This window comes from Asparagus officinalis, chromosome 5, assembly GCF_001876935.1.
Source record: "Asparagus officinalis chromosome 5, Aspof.V1, whole genome shotgun sequence".
Classification (NCBI taxonomy): Eukaryota; Viridiplantae; Streptophyta; class Magnoliopsida; order Asparagales; family Asparagaceae; genus Asparagus; species Asparagus officinalis.
The window spans coordinates 76,988,753-77,004,055 of NC_033798.1; the positions used below are offsets into that span (position 1 = coordinate 76,988,753).

Here is a 15,303-nt window from a genome sequence, read left to right on the forward strand (position 1 = left end):
AATCTGATAATAGCATCAGAGAATGCTTAGATGAAGTCGTCATCTTTCAAATGCCAGCAACCCTTTGCCGCATGTTTGCAACGATATTGGTTCACTGTGAGCCCGCAAATGTTAACAAATTATGGGATTGATACATTGACTCATTATCTGAAGACTTCTCAAGGAGACCTGGTGCTACGAAAGTTTCGATTATAAACGACACCCTTTACAACATTAAATTCTTCTTAGAGAGCATGGGAAAGGATATCAAGAAATTTGATTTACTGCCTATTCAAACTAACCCTCATTCAAAAGGAAGTTCATACCCAAGAGAAATTCAAGATGAACTCAATGTACAAATTCGAAGACCTCCATGCTGAATCATCACTCAATCCAGAACAATATAATGCATACACTTCCGTACTAACACGAATTCAAGGAAATAAAAATGGGATTTTCTTTATTGATGGGCTAGGATGAACTGGGAAGACATTCTTATACTGTGCTTTGCTAGCCAAAGTAAGATCAGAAGGGATGATAGCTCTTGCTATAGCGACATCAGGCGTGGCAGCAGTAATAATGCCTGGAGGCCGAATAACACATTCCAGATTTAAGATAAAAAACCCAACAACAGAATCATCTATGTGTAGCATATCCAAGCAAGATGGAACCTCAAAGCTGATTAATATAGCTAAGTTAATAATTTTGGATGAAGCTCCAATGGCTAAACGTGTTACAATTGAAACATTAGATAGAACATTAAGGGATATAATGGATCAAGATGAACCATTTGGTGGCAAAGTAATTAAGGGATATAATGGATCAAGATGAACCATTTGGTGGCAAAGTAATAGTATTTGGTGGGGATTTCAGACAAGTTTTACCAGTAGTACCCTGAACCATTTGGTGGCAAAGTAATAGTATTTGGTGGGGATTTCAGACAAGTTTTACCAGTAGTACCCCGAGCAACAAGATCACAAATTGTTAGAGAAAGTTTAGTAAGCTCATATTTGTGGAGCAAAATGGAAAAGTTGAAGCTATCGAAGAATATGAGAGCAAGAACAGATTCAATATTTAGCGAATTCCTTTTAAGAGTTGGAAATGATGATGAACCGACAGTGGCTGATGACCTAATAGCATTGCCCACTTCTATTTTGATAAAGAATCAAAGTGATGATTTACCAGAGGATTGTCTAATAAATGCAATTTTCCCATATTTAGATGAGAACTTCAAATCCATTGACTATATCAAAGATCGAGCTATCCTGGCAACAAAAAATGAATATGTCGACATGCTAAATGATAGAATCATAAAACAATTTCCAAGTGAAGAAAAAGAATTCTACAGCTTTGATGAAGCAGTTGATGACACTAATCATCACTACCAGCCAGAATTCCTAAACACGTTGCTACCAAATGGACTACCACCCCACAAGCTGGTATTAAAGAAATATTGTCCTATTATTTTATTAAGGAACCTGGATCCGACTAATGGGCTATGCAACGGAACAAGAATGGTATGTCAAGATTTTAATTGTAATATAATCTACGCTAAGATCACAATGGGCCAACATACAGGGAAAGAAGTTTTCTTGCTAAGAATACTATTATCTCCAGCAGAAGATGAAGGGTTCTCGTTCAATTTCAAACGAAAGAAATTTTCAATACGGCTATGTTTTGCAATGACAATCAATAAATCACAAGGACAAACAATTCCTCATGTAGGCATCTATCTACCTCAACACGTTTTCTCTCATGGACAGCTGTATGTTGCTTTATCACGAGGGACTTCAATGACAACAACCAAAATCCTAATAATATCAGACGGACAATTTAAAAAATATGAAAGATACACAAAAAATATAGTATACAAGAAAGTCCTCCAGCCAACAAACATGAAATGAACTTCAAAGTCACAATAGCTATTCTAAAGGTAATTAATTTATAAGAATAATTGCGTATGTTCATTCATGTTCATTCCTATAACTTATAATTTTCAATATTGTATAACTTTTTCCCTTTAGCATTTACTTTTTAACCCCACTCAAACAATATTATTAGTTAAAAATATTCAAAATCTTATGAGGAACAAGAATTAATAAATTCATTTTCTATGATATATATTATTAGTTAAAAATATTCAAAATCTTATGAGGAACAAGAATTAATAAATTCATTTTCTATGATATAGTATATTCTATAATATTGTTCAAAACTAACATGTATATTTTAATCTATTTAACAGAAAATATGATTACCGGTATTGAAGAACATACTCAGCACATCCAAATAAGCCAGCTCAAGAAGTTTCAGAAAGAATGGATCATACTTCGAAGTGCAGAGGCAACTTATAAAAATGTAAAAGGGTCAGAGAAAATACTAAAGCTGATTGTTGCTGACGCAAAGGTAAAATAAAATTATTTTTAATATTATATTGTTTGCCCAACGTTACATCTGATCATATGAATATTGCTAAATCTCATTTTCTAATCGGTAAATTACATTAAAATACCGATAACTATCAGAATGGCTTTTTATGATGTTTCCCTATTTACATATAATATATTAATTTATATTAATTAATTATATTTTTTATAAATTGATCTCTGGTGTTAATAATATTTGCAGGGTAACAAAATACAAGCAGTAATGTACGGAGAGACTATCGAAAAGTTTATAGATATGCTTCAAAAAAATTAAATTATTTTTATTTCAAATGGAGAAGTGAAAGGAATAAACCCAGCTTTTCCAAGTATCCACAAGTCACTTAAATTAGTACTAACAAAAGACTTATCGATCAAAGAAGCACCTACAGGATTCCAGTTGGAGAACATATTTAACAACTTTATCCAATTTGAAGAAGCATTTTCCATGAAAGATGCAACAAAAATTAGTAAGTACTTACCAACTTCTTACTTAAATCTTCAATACAAAATGACACATTAATCTACAGAATCATAATCTTTTTATCAAATCACTTGCAGATATTCTTACAATAACAACTAATGTTAAGCCGACGATCAACTATATTACAAGACACAACAAACCAGACACTAGGAGGGAAAATCACGCTTATGGATGTTAGAAATATCATAAGAGAAAAAAATATTAACGTTCTTTCTTTTTCATATGCAGTGGAATGCCAATGCGTGCAAATTTATTTGGAGATTTGGCTACAAATGAAGGATCAATTCTTAAAACAGAAATTAAATATAAGCCTGTAATAGCATTATCGGATTTTAAAATCTCTATTTATCAAGGTACATAAATTATTGCTGAAATTCTTATTAAAGATAACTAAACATAAAATTACTCCTATAATTTTCTTATTTTTGCAGGAGATACAAGCATATCGTCGCAAATTATTTCAACATTATGTATCAACCCAAAAATAGAACTAGCTAGCGAATTAAGGGAATGGTGAGCAGAACAAGCATACTTTTATATAACCTAATAATAAAATATTATTATATTTTAATCTAATATGCAAGTTTCAATTGGAAGAATCTGCAAAAGCAAAAGGATCTCCATCGATGCTTTTTAAAAATGCCAAGGAAATTCATATTAGTGATATTATGCATAAGTCACAGAATTCGATACAGGTACAATATTATATACATATTCTTATCTATAAATTTAAATCTAACTAAACTTTATTAATATACAGGCACGGTATTGCACATTTAAGACAAAGATAACTACTATTTTAAATAGGCTCGAGCCATGATTCTATACTTGCGAAGGCTGTGACAAGAAGGTTGATAAAGATGTTAGTAAAGAGTGTCTGAATGACAAATACCGCAGAATCATTGATGACCTAGTACCAAGGTTAAGTAATATATATTTTTTAATGCCATGAACATATTAAAATACAATACTAATTGTCTTTACAAATTAACAAAGAAAAATACATGTACTTAGTTAAGATTCTCGTGGAAAATGGCACGGATAATGCAAGAGTAACACTCTTCGACGTAGCAGAAACTCTTATTAGATGCAAAGCAAAAACATTCATTACAGAAAAGAAAGAGGTAATTCCTAACTCTATTCAAGTAATAAATTAGAAAATAAACAAATTCATAAGTATTAATATAACATTTGTTCTCATTGCAACAGAAAAATAATCAGAGTCCATATTTCCAAAAATTTGTTTTGAACATCGGAAAAACATTCAAATTCCTGGTGAAGTTAGATGAAAAGACAAAAGATGAACGAGGCGAAGGCAATATAATAGCACAAGAAATTCAACTCCAGCCTGATATTACAATCGACGTAGATGATGAAGATGCTACTCTAGAGTTGCCCAGAAAAAATATAAAGGTAGAAAAAGATTGATCTTGGTTCAATTAGAAATTTTCAAGAACAATATTTTTTAATCATTTTATATAACAACTTAATTTTTTATTATAATTAGAAATTTTTATAAGGCATTTTCATGCAAAGTTATTAGTAGTTTTGTATGCTTATGTGATTTCTTACATCACATAAAATTACACTTTGATATTTAACCATTTTACTATATTTTATTATTGTCTATGGATATGATCCTGCATTTCGTGAGAGGCAATCGATAAAAATCTGCTTTTATTGATCCTGTGAATGGATATATTGTCAGATAGACATAAAATACTCTTCCTAATATCTAGCGCAACATGTGATCAATCATTTATGATATAAAGATGACCTTTTTAACCAATTAGCAAAGAATTACTATTGTGATGAATTTGCTTGGGGTTGTCACAAACTTCAATATTCATTATTTTCAAAAAAAAAACATTGGCTTACTAATTATTACTTGTTGAGATTGTTGCCATGTTGAATAATAGACCAAATTTGATCAAGATTTACTTTAATACTTTAATTAAGTTCATGTTAAGTGTTGGTGGTAGTGATCAATTAAAAATTCTTAGAACAAAAATAATTTATAAGTTTGTAGTAAATCAAACAATGATCTTAGCTTTTTAAGTCAAAAAATATTTGAATAAACTTAAAATTTTGAAATATTTTCTACATTACTATAACTAAAATTCATAATAACAATTACAATATCCCAGATACGTATATTCATCCAAGTTTAGCTTAAATTCCTTTACATTTATTTTTTTAATATTTAAATAAAATACTAATAAATCTTATAATTCAATTATACCCGCCCCCCCCCCAAATAAACCACATTTGCAGATTTAACCCCCAAATCTCGGATATTCTACTACTTTGTCCCCAATTCTGATACCAATTAAGTTAAAATACCTCCCCCGAATGTTATGTTCTGATTATTCGCAGGAAACTGCCTCAATTTTTCTGCTGAGTTGTTTAGCAAGTAAAGTTGTGCGGGGGGTACGTATTTTAACATAATGTGTAAGGGGTTAATATAGGTAAAAATGTCTTAGGTTTTGAGGCGATAAATTCGTAAATTTGGTTGTCTGGCGCACTTTGGGTAAAAACCCCATAAATTAACTTCGATGCTGAAGACAAAAAGGAAATTACCAGAAAGTTGGGTGACACTTGGTGGAGTTGGAGGATTCATTAAACATCCAAAACAAATGCCCAAAATTCCGCAACATACCAAAAAAAAAAAATAAAAAAAAAAAAAAGAATTAGTAACTTCAACATCAGATTTCCTGTGCGTCAATAACAATCTGAAACAATGTTTACCCGTGAGAGAAAACGCTCAGTCGAATTTCGTATTAAACGGGATCGCCACAGCCATGCATCTCTAAAAATAACCACGGAAAAATCAGAAAAAGTTCAAAAAAAAAACAAGAATATACAAATGGTTATGTTACCGTTTGGTCGCCTCTCGGCGTGCAAACCCTGAGAACCCACTCTCTCAAACGTCTCCCCGTGCTCCCCACGAAAACACGACTCATTGATTTCGGGCCTAAAGCTTCTCCCCACAAAACCACAAATTTCAAACAAACTACATTAGAAATTATTAATGCACTCGTCAAAAAAAATTCGCCCGGGTTTTCGGATATCAAGATTTCACCTTTATTATTAGAAACCCTAGGATCGAGGAAAGGTCTGGAGTGTGGAGGCAAAAGTTTAGAATTTTTTTTTTTTTAATTAGAGCTTTTTAGATGGAGAGAGGATCTGAGAGGGATTTTTGGTTATTTAAATACGACGACGTGGATGGACGTGCGGTCCTGCCTCTGTTGAAGCGGACACGCTTGAGGGTTGTGAAGAGCGAGCGAGTGACACGAGGGCGAGGATGTGCGACGACGCAGGGGACGACCGAAGTTGTCGCGTCTCGAGGTCAGGTTAGACGTGTTACGGCCCAGTCGAATAATCTCGAGCGGCCCCATTAAAATAATATAGACTGCGAGGTTCGTGCCAGTTGTTCGTGGGCTTGGTCGGACTTGGTTCGTTAGGAGCTGAAGTGGAGTTATAATTCAAAAGTGATAATTAGTTTTTTCAAAGATTGAAAACAAAAAGTCAAGATCAGACGAGTTGCCGTCTAAGGCGCCCAGTTTTCAGGTACTGGTCCGAAAGGGCATGGGTTCGAATTCCCATTCTTGCACCAGGTGCTATTTTTGTTTGATTTTTTAATATTGGATATTACTTTTAGCTTTTTGTTGTTTTTGAGAAAATATTTCGTTTTTGGCCTTGCCTTTTTGTAGGGAATGTCTTGAGAAGTTTTTTTTATTTTTGGCCCTTTTCCCATTGTGTCTTGAAACTGACATAAACTCGTAGCATCCCGATCATCGGAGGGCGTCAAGCCTCAGCGCATTCTTTATGGCTTGTTCGATGATTTGCATGAGCCGGCTCCTCCAGTAAATCCGCCGACCAATAACAAAATCGAGGGGAGCCCTACAGCAGCAACCACCCGCATCACCTTTTTTTTTCCCCTCACCCAAACCAACCTGAATCTTCATTTGTGCGGCACTAATTACCAAATTAAAGAAAATGTTTTGCATTTTCAATTTGTTTGTGAACCAAATTAAATGTCCGGCACTTTTTGGCTTTAGACCTCAAATAGACCAGCAGACTCGAGTGTTCAGTCTCGAAGCACAACAAAAGACCACATACGCAGCTACACGCATCAAAACTATACAAATAGCAAGCACAATTCCCCGCACGCGTAGCCTTGAACATTCTTTCTGCCAGCACTACCACAAACCCAGATGATGTTACTTCTCACTTGTCAATTTGCTCTAGTTTGCCAAGCCCATTGCCAATTTGGGCAAACAATTGAGCTGGATCCTTTCTTGCTGCATTTGCCCTCAGCATTCGAGCTCACCTTTCTTATGAATCCTGCCCCGTCGCACTCCGGACACTCTAAAATAAACAAACAATTCATAAAATTTTGATCAAGTATTTGTTTATAGTATTAAAAGAAAAATTGACTAGATTACGAATAATCTCTTTCATATGTACACTTTTACAGCATGTATCGCTCTATGCCTTCTCAATTCCTGGAGAACGCCGTTATGCCGCAATTTATCATTCTCCAAAAGGTTATTGCATCATACACCCCTATCCCTCGTGCTTATATCTTTAGACAGGTCGGGAACGAGAACTCTTGCAACATATTGACCAGTCATATGGACTGATTACAGTCTACCAGGGCGGTCTAGTTCACCCTATAGGGGTGCAGTTGCACCCCTAAATTTTTTTTTCAAAATTGCCATTAGACACCAATCTGATTGTCAGTTTTCACCTAAGATTTTACAAATGGCACCCAACCTAAATTGAAACACACTTGTGGAAGCCCCATTGGGAATTTCCATACGAGAGGCACTAGGGCCACACATGAACCCACACCTGTAACACACCTCATCTCTTGCGTACAGTGCACCGGGTCCCAATTGAGATTTCATTTTTAATTCTCATTTGGGGTTTGTGGTTGCCTGTAAGCATGAGAGGGGGTGTTGTTCGGAGTGTGGTTCATGGTGTGCCCCTATCATTTTTCCTTTCATACGAACCACATAAGTGGCCCAAAGACAAATAGCGAAGTAAATATGCAAAGTATGAGACCAAAACAAAAAAAAATCCACCCAAAACTATATGACTAAATCCCAAACGCCAATAAATATCTCTCCCCCCACATCTAAGGCCCAAAGACCTAAAATTCCCAAACTCTAAATCCTAGAGCTCGCCTCAAATCCTAAATCTGAGAGTCCTACCCTCGGACACGGCTACAGGCGGACCTCGACATTGTTCTTAAATGTTTTTATACGTTCTTTGATAAAATCATTTTAGAAAGACAATCTTCTATTAATTATGTAGTTGCGTGACCAAGTGTTTGTTTTTATGAATTTGATTTGATTTGTGAAGTGTTATTTTATTGGCAACAGTAAATATTGCAAAAGTGTTCATAAGGATGAGCGCTTAGATAATCATCTAAGAACGCGGACTAAATCACTATGATGAGCTACAATTGTGGATGATCACGTTCCGATTTTTAACTGCCAAATCTAATATTCTAAAATCATCAGCCACACACAATGGTTGGAGTGAAACCCATCGTGGTTTGACCGTCCCGTCGAGCTACTTGAAAAGTCTATCCTCATATGACGGAAACCGTTAAAATGTGTACGAACAGATGAAGTGTCAACGACCAGATTTCACCCCAAATTTGGTTGTGTGTTGGGGTTATCTAGAATATGTAGATTAAGTTTAACAAAGCGGATTTCATCCACAAGATGTAGCTCAATATGTGACTTTAGGCTTGTCCTTAGAGATATGTTCTAAGACGTCACCCCAAATTATGTGTTGGTGGTTTTTAGAATATGGATAGATCAGGTTTAAGAGACGCGGATATCATCTTACAATGTAGCTCAATCATGTGATTTTAGGATTGGTCCTAGATGATTATTTAACGGCCGTCACCTTAAGGACAACACTGTCTCCAAGTAATATATTATATCATATATATATAATATATATTATATTTACTATATATTTATAGAGAGAGAGAGAGAGAGAGAGAGAGAGAAACTTATGTCAACTTAAGTGGACGTCCACTAAGTTTCTTATCCATTGATGATTACTTGATTGAGCTATATTGTAGATGATCCGCTCCGTTAAACTTGATCTACATATTCTAAAACCCCAACACGTCAAATTTGGGGTGAACCCATCGTGGTTTGACCCTTCATCCACTCGTATCAATTTTAATGGTTTCGAATGAATAGAACTTTTTACATGGTTCGACGGAGGGTCAAACCACGATGGGTTCACCTCAAATTTGGTGTATTCGGGTTTTAGAATATGTAGATCAAGTTTAACAGAGCGGATCATCTACAATGTAGCTCAATCAAGTAATCATCAATGAATAAGAAACTTAATGGACGTCCACTTAAGTTGACATAAGTTTCTCTCTCTCTCTCTCTCTCTATATATATCTCGTTATATACTATATATATATATTATATATATATACTAGTATTTAGACCCATGCAAAGCACCGGTCTAAAAGATTTTCTACAAATATTGAACATATTACAAAAATAAAGTATTATGCTTTGATATGAAGTATAGTGGTGCGAAAGTGAACCAAATAATTAGAATTCATTCATCTTTTGAAATATGAATTAGAATTTAAAAAAGATGAGCAAGAAATAATATCAAGTTTTAAATATTAGTCCCTTAAATATTTAATATTTTGAAACTGGTTTCTCAATAATATATATATATATATATATATATATATATATATATATATATATATATATATATATATATATATATATAATATATTATATAATATAATATATATATAATATATAATATATAATTATATATATATATATATCATATTATTATGAGCAATATCATTAGACTGAAGAGTTTACCTTATCGCAAAGGCATTGTAGTAGAAAAAAATGTGTCATTGTTTCCATTAAGAAAAGATTAAGAACCCATTTAAATCCATATCAAGCAGTTTGTCTGACTGAATAACTCTTTTGAGGTGTACCTAATAGCAAAAACAAAAGTAACTACTGTTGTAAGGATAATGATTACAAATATCTAAAAACAAAAGCAAAAGGGTAAGACATGGATTCAGTATAAAGTTTTACACTGCATAGGATGTTTGTGAGAAAATATGAAGGATATGACACCTCATTTAAATACTTAGAATAAGATACATGCAATGCATACACCTCAGGGAAAAATCAAAAGGATGAGCACAAATAATTGATTTTAGGAAATTAAGAATGCAGTATATGCCGGATGACTTGCACTTCATTAAGAAAATAAGAAGGTAATATAAACATAAGTTTATATACAGAAGTGAAAGTCCAATTTCGTAGCAGATATATAGCTTTCAATCATAATGAATATAAAGATAATTTAAAGGGGGTTATATGCAAAGGAGTGTTAGTTGATTTAAGGCCACTTTGTCACATAAAGTTTGACCATGTCCTCATCTAGACTTAAGAGGTTCTAGGACTTGACTGTTTGATCTGTTTTTTCAATGACAACTTTCAGAATTGGTGTGACTTAGATCCTCAACCCACAGCATGTCTGTATTAGTATAGCTCAAGGGATGATCAGGATGTCGGGTGGGTATGGGGACCTTCCTCTCACAACACAACTGAAACCTAGATTTCAGTCAAGTAGCTCATAAAGAAACATAGTCTAACAGGAACATGTAGATGGTAAGAAAACTGTCTACCGCAACATATATATTAGGAAAAAATATGATCCTAACCTGTTTAGCAAATGCGTTGAAGCTTACAACTGGTCCAGCAATATAAAGAGGGGCATAAATTAAATAGCACAAAAAGTTGCTAAAGGAATGGTCGTCTCGAGGAATGCTTGTCTCCTGCCAATAGCAACAAATTTTATAAAGCAAATTACCATCACAAAATATACTCTCAGAAACAAAATAGATTGCTGATTTTCAGTTTGGAATTCCCATTACATAAGCTTTAAATAAACAGCTTGCATGACTTAAGATTAATGCACGACCAGTTCGTGAAGTTCATCCAAAAGAATCTTAACAATATTAATAAAGTTTTGGTTATCTTTTATTAATACAGAGGTGGACTGCATTTATCAAACCTCATACTAAAGGTGTCGAGCACATATTACCTGTAAAACTTGGTAGCAAGAGTTTCCAGATGAACAAATAGAGCAACCTTTTGAATGCTTCTGTATCCAACAAACCACTAAAACAAAATCATTTAGCTATCACGCTTGTTGAGAAATTAAATAAAAAAATGCATGTAGTTGAAATCATAAATCTAGATTTTTAAAAGGCATCGCACTTGATGATTATATGCATGCATCAACAGTGACATGCTTCTTAGTTAGAAAACGCAGATACAACATAAATAATTATTTATAGGTGTTATAGAATTGCTAGCCTGACAATCCATATCACGATGATGCAAATTAGGCAACTTTTATTGTTTAACATCCAATGACATATTATACTTCGTGGGACATAAATGATTATTCCAATGATAGCGCATAAAACACCAACTGAAGGCTTCAGTCTTCCAAGTACAACATCATACAACAAATTAACCATAAATAAATAAATAAAAGAGCAAACATGCATATCATCATTGATACATATAAACTGTTATTGCCAGATATCAATTAAGGCAAGGTTATGATGCTTTCTAATTATGCCTTCTTTTTGCATTGTATCATTAGAATTGACCGCATTTACTGTTCAAACGAATATTAAGGAAGATCAACCATAAAAACATACAACATTGAAAATAACAATACCTCAGAATACCATTCTACAAAGTTCTCATCCTTTTTGAAAGTCGAGCCAAGTCCAGTCTCCTTCTTCACTTCCTTCTTTTTTGCTATTATATCGATAAACAAAATAAGATCAAAATCTTTTTTACAGTTTGAAAACAACAAGTCTAGGGTTTAGTATATCACCATTCTTTGGAGGCATGATTCCACGCCGCAAACCAACTGAAAATCTCCTACAATCACATAAACCATTCATGAATAAACGTGAGTATATATCAATCCAACAAACCCTGCATAAAACCTGGTATCTTCCACTCTATTGGCAATATGTAAGTCCCTTATCTGTGATAAATGAAAGTCGATGAATTCATGAACACTCTATTGGCAATATGTAAGTCCCTTATCTGTGATAAATGAAAGTCGATGAATTCATGAACTATATATCAATTATGTAAATTGAAGTAAGTCCCTTATCTGTGATAAATGAAAGTCGATGAATTCATGAACTATATATCAATTATGTAAATTGAACAAAAAACAATAATTGATCAAAGGAACAGGAGTATATACACCAAAAAAATCAATAATTGAATTGAGCTAGTTAAACATAACACAGCTATCTATTGTGTTCCTCACTATAACTTTTTATTTCATGTTTTAGGGTCCAATTAGCGACAATAATAATTTTTTAGATTTTGATCACATCATAGAAAAAAAAAGTCCATCTGTGAAAAAACATGCCTTGAACAGTGATAGAAAAAAAACTTAATATTATCAAAGAGGCTCCAAAAAAAGGCCTTGAGCAGGAAACTCTAACTCATGCACAATAAAAGTGATAAACATGTCTTATTGTCATTCAATCCTAGCATTTTACATTTGAATCCTACAAAAATTTACACAAAATATATATTTACGGACCTAAGTTCTCAAAGGACCCAAACAATGAGCATGCAAACTATGACTGCCTTCCTTAAAAAAACATTTAGGCATTTAAACATGCCTAAAAGGAACATTAAGACTCCTGAAAAAAGATAACATATAATTGTCAAGAATCTCAAGATAATTATTGTACTGATAAGTGTCACAAATACATATATATACTTCCCTGTAATCATTCTAGATTATAGTCAAAAATTTTCTATAAATCTAAAATTCTCATTTGCAATAAATTATTTAAGGATAGAAATGAGTCTGCACAATCACATCTAATCATAGAGAACCTTAAACATATACTAATTGAGAAGAGAAACTTTTTTAGTATTTTCATTATCAATGGATATTAACCCATATCTAACAAAGAAAACTACAACATGGATTGATGATTACATGTTTCTCGTTGCATAGTCGGAGAAAACTATGTATAGAGAAATTTCACCACCCGAGCTAACTTTCTCTAGTTGAAGCGAAATAAAAGAAGTACCAAATAATGAAAAACATCGAATCTAGAAATGAAAAATATCACAAAGATTAGACCAGAGGAGAAAACACCAACCATGATAGTATGCACCATGATAGTATATATATTCATACATACATTTAGTAAAAGATCTATGAACCATTTCTTGTCAAGGAAAATGTTCTCTTCATTTCTAATTCAAAATAATCACAACTTTTCAACAAAAACTACCCAAATCTTTCAAAATAATCAACAGTACTCCCCCAAATGGCCAACTCAACATAACCCAAAAAAATCAACACACTTTACCCTAATCCAACAAAATGTTTCCTACAACAACAATAAACCCTCACAGATCGAACCGTAACTTACCAAGTAAACCCAAAATCCTGCAACCAACCCTTGCACTTTCCAAATTCAGCAAAAAATTTAGACAGAGATAGACTCACATTGCTACCCTTCCAAGCTTGGCAAACCCTACGCTCCACCCTTGTCGTTTCAGTGGTTGTGGATCCGCGGGGAGGTAGAGCTGCGTACATTCCGCCAACCAAGATCTGGATCCGAGTCCTATGGAGAGTCTCCACTCGAATCCGATAGGAAATGTCGTTTTCAGAGCTCCGATTAGATTGCGGCTTCGTCTGCCGACCCGAACTTTTTTTATTTTCCCCTCACTATTTCCTTGTGTGAGAGGACAACGAAGAGAAGGGGGAGAGGTCGTCACCATTGGAGATGGCGGCGGAGAGAGATCTCGTTGTCGTCGTCGCCGCTACCCACCGATTGAGAGCGGAAGTGGGGAGGGAGGGAGATCGCGAGAGCCGGGGGGTGGTGGTGGTTAAGATCGAAGAAAGGATGGAACGTGGGAAGTTTGAGAAATAGGCTCAGGAGAACGTGGGAGTACAGGATGAATTAAAACGTGGGTTTTCATTTTATTTTTTAAATTGTTTAGAACTTTATGTTACTATTCATTATAGATTTTTTGTTGTTCTCCTTTAGTAATAAAGAAGTATATATATAACTATAAAATATAAATCCCTAGAGTGTCTCGACTTCCATCATCCCACATGGCTTCTATCATCCCACATGACATCTGCCATAGAATTTCTCCAAGATCCTACAGCTGCTCATTGAGTCTGTAACTCGTCTTCTTTATCGGAGTCATCGTTTGTATTAGCAACATTTCGTGGAGCTTCTAGTGGAGGATTATAAATGTCGAAGTTCAAATCTCATAACATCATAAAGAAAGAAAAATAAGTATTTTTCAGCCATTAACCCTTTGGACCAATCTCATCATGATCGCTGAAACCAAATCAGCAAATAAATAAAATGTACACATGAACCATCCATGGCTGCTAAATAGATGATCGACAGATGAACTATAAATATCCCAATCAATTTACTAAGCCGATTTAATAATAATAGATATTACCATTAACCATTCAACATCTAATCATCAATGTGATTGCAAAGTTGCTTTCTAACATATAAAAAAACATAAATAGCCCGCATATCTTTAGCACTAACCCACCAACACTATATTCTTAACCTAAACCACTGTTGTGGAGAGAAAAATTAGATCAAACAAATAATAATAAAGTAATTTAACATCAAAAAGCTATCAATAAGTAATACATCTTGAAGATAATAATAAAAGATCTAATCATCACAAAAACAAAGTAAAGACAGAAAAATAAACGGATGATTGACTTCATGGCAGAGAAATTTTCTAGGCGGAGAAACTAACCAAGAGGGAGGGAGGCGGCGTTTCACTTTTTTTCCCAATTGTATTCTTTCCAATGTGTGGGATAATTTGAGAGAGGAGAACTTATGGTTATATATATAGGTAGTATAATTTGTGGGATAATTATGACCAATTATCCCAATTCTAATTCTAGTAGAATTCTACTTGACTAACGCACCAAAAAAATAATACAGTTCTAGTTCTACAAAAGTTCTACTTGACTAATACTAAAAAAAAAATATCTCATTTCCTAGTTCTATGTGACTAACACCTTAAAAATTTATCCCACAAATTATCTCAGTTTTAGTTTTAAGTTCTAGATGACTAACCCCCACTAAAAGCATAAAATGTCTTCCCTTAAAATAGATAAGAAGAGCATCTTAAGATTACTATGTAATAATAATATGAAGTGTGAAAGATATTGAAAAGGTTATAAAAGAAAATTATCAAATGATCTTACAGGGAGAATAGAAGTAAACACATATATATAAGAAAAAAATCAATGTTCTTGGTAGCGAATGAACAT

At 33.7% G+C, this 15,303-nt stretch overlaps 1 protein-coding gene and 1 long non-coding RNA gene across 2 annotated transcripts; one reads left to right on the plus strand and one right to left on the minus strand.

Annotated features, from left to right (window-relative positions):
- LOC109842040 lies at positions 1,002-2,679 on the plus strand. The gene is made up of 3 exons (XM_020410958.1): positions 1,002-1,496; positions 2,260-2,385; positions 2,608-2,679. Exons 1-3 carry the CDS (start codon positions 1,002-1,004, stop codon positions 2,677-2,679), a joined length of 693 nt encoding a protein of 230 aa, XP_020266547.1.
- On the minus strand, positions 9,775-11,743 carry LOC109843829. Its single transcript, XR_002247805.1, has 4 exons — positions 11,668-11,743; positions 11,020-11,096; positions 10,637-10,750; positions 9,775-9,898 (listed from the first exon to the last, which is right to left on the minus strand). It is a non-coding gene; the product is annotated as an uncharacterized LOC109843829 (long non-coding RNA).